The sequence below is a fragment of the Haplochromis burtoni genome, unplaced genomic scaffold (assembly GCF_018398535.1).
Source record: "Haplochromis burtoni strain Fernald_Lab_line unplaced genomic scaffold, NCSU_Asbu1 Contig_2846, whole genome shotgun sequence".
Classification (NCBI taxonomy): domain Eukaryota; kingdom Metazoa; phylum Chordata; class Actinopteri; order Cichliformes; family Cichlidae; genus Haplochromis; species Haplochromis burtoni.
Genome location: NW_024585207.1, coordinates 2,718 through 4,033, shown reverse-complemented (window position 1 = coordinate 4,033; position 1,316 = coordinate 2,718). Strand labels below are relative to the sequence as shown.

The following is a 1,316-nucleotide window of genomic DNA, read 5'->3' as shown; positions in this document are numbered from 1 at the left end:
GTCTATGGCTTTTAATGTAAAAAGATATGAAAAGAAGGTTATAAGAGGTTCACTGTGACAGTGAAGTTGTGGTACATATAAGTGAACATTTTGTGCTAAAAGGTTGCACAAATTTCACTTGTAGTTGATTTTTGAAAGAATGTGGTTTGAAAATAAGAATAAAAAGCAAATGACTTGCTTCTTCTGAATTACTGAAAAGTTAGAATTTCTGAATGAATGTAAGTACTCAAAATCTACTCAAAATAATCCATGACTTAAACACACCAGTAGTTCAGTTCATGACAGCTTTATTTAGTGCAAAGACAGCCTAGTAGCAGGAGTCAGTGATGCGCCTCATGCTCATGAACCTCATGCCGCTGAATCCCATGTTCATGAAGCTCCTGTACTCTCCAGGCCTCATGTACATCATTCTGCCTCTGTAGTGGGGCTGCTCGTACATCAGCCAGTGGCCATCCATCACATTGCAGGACATGCAGTTGGACATGCGGTAACGGTCCATGATGTTATCACAGTCGTCCATCAGCTCATACATCTGACCACCAAAGTTCTCTCTCTCGTAGATCCTCATCCTGTAGGATCCCCTGTACTGTGAGGCAGAAGACAAATGGATTTAACTCAGAGTATTTTAATGATGTCATCCAGGGTAAATGAAGACTGGCGTAAAATCTTACCATGGGGATCATACGGCAGGACCTGATGCAGTCGTTCATCCCCATCATGCTCATGTAATCAGCATATTCACCCCTCCTCAGGAAGTACTGGTTGCCCATGTAGTTGGTCCGGTCGTACACCATGAAGCAGCCTCTCTCAACCCTGCAGGAGTGGCACCTGCTCAGGTAGGAGGACATGTCAGGGCAGTCGTTCATGACCTCATAGGAACGACCCAGGAAGTTCCTGTCCTCGTAGAAGATGATCTGAGGAGAGAGAGGAAACGAGCACATGTGAGGCATTTAATTTTTGAAGCTGAAAGAATTGGTGAGTTCAACAGTAGTGCTGTTAAGTAGAAAGTTCAGGTGCAGCTTTAAACTTCTAATGAGGAATAAATCAATTTAGACATTTATACCTTTCTGTTAACTCTTAATGTGTCAGCTCCATGTCTGAATGAGCGATCTATGATTTTTCTATAAAGGTAACTAATCTAGTTTTATCAGGTCAGACCCAGCAGCAGTATAAATCATTTATACAAGAAGTGCACACATTTGAATCCACAGAGTCAGATGGGCACTCAAAGCACAGCAAAGTTCTCTTACTGAGCTGTTCAGCTCATGAGAGAAGCTCTTAACAGAAGCTAATATGTACATAGTGACATTTTATCT

At 41.8% G+C, this 1,316-nt stretch overlaps 1 protein-coding gene across 1 annotated transcript; it reads right to left on the bottom strand.

Annotated features, from left to right (window-relative positions):
• Positions 1–270: 270 nt before the first annotated feature.
• On the bottom strand, positions 271–914 carry LOC102313068 (gamma-crystallin M3; the record flags this gene model as incomplete). The annotated part of the gene is given in 2 exon segments (XM_005953061.3): positions 271–586; positions 672–914. Coding segments are annotated over 2 exon segments (522 nt in total), but the record flags the coding sequence as incomplete, so codon positions are not given.
• Between the last annotated feature and the right edge of the window lie 402 nt (positions 915–1,316).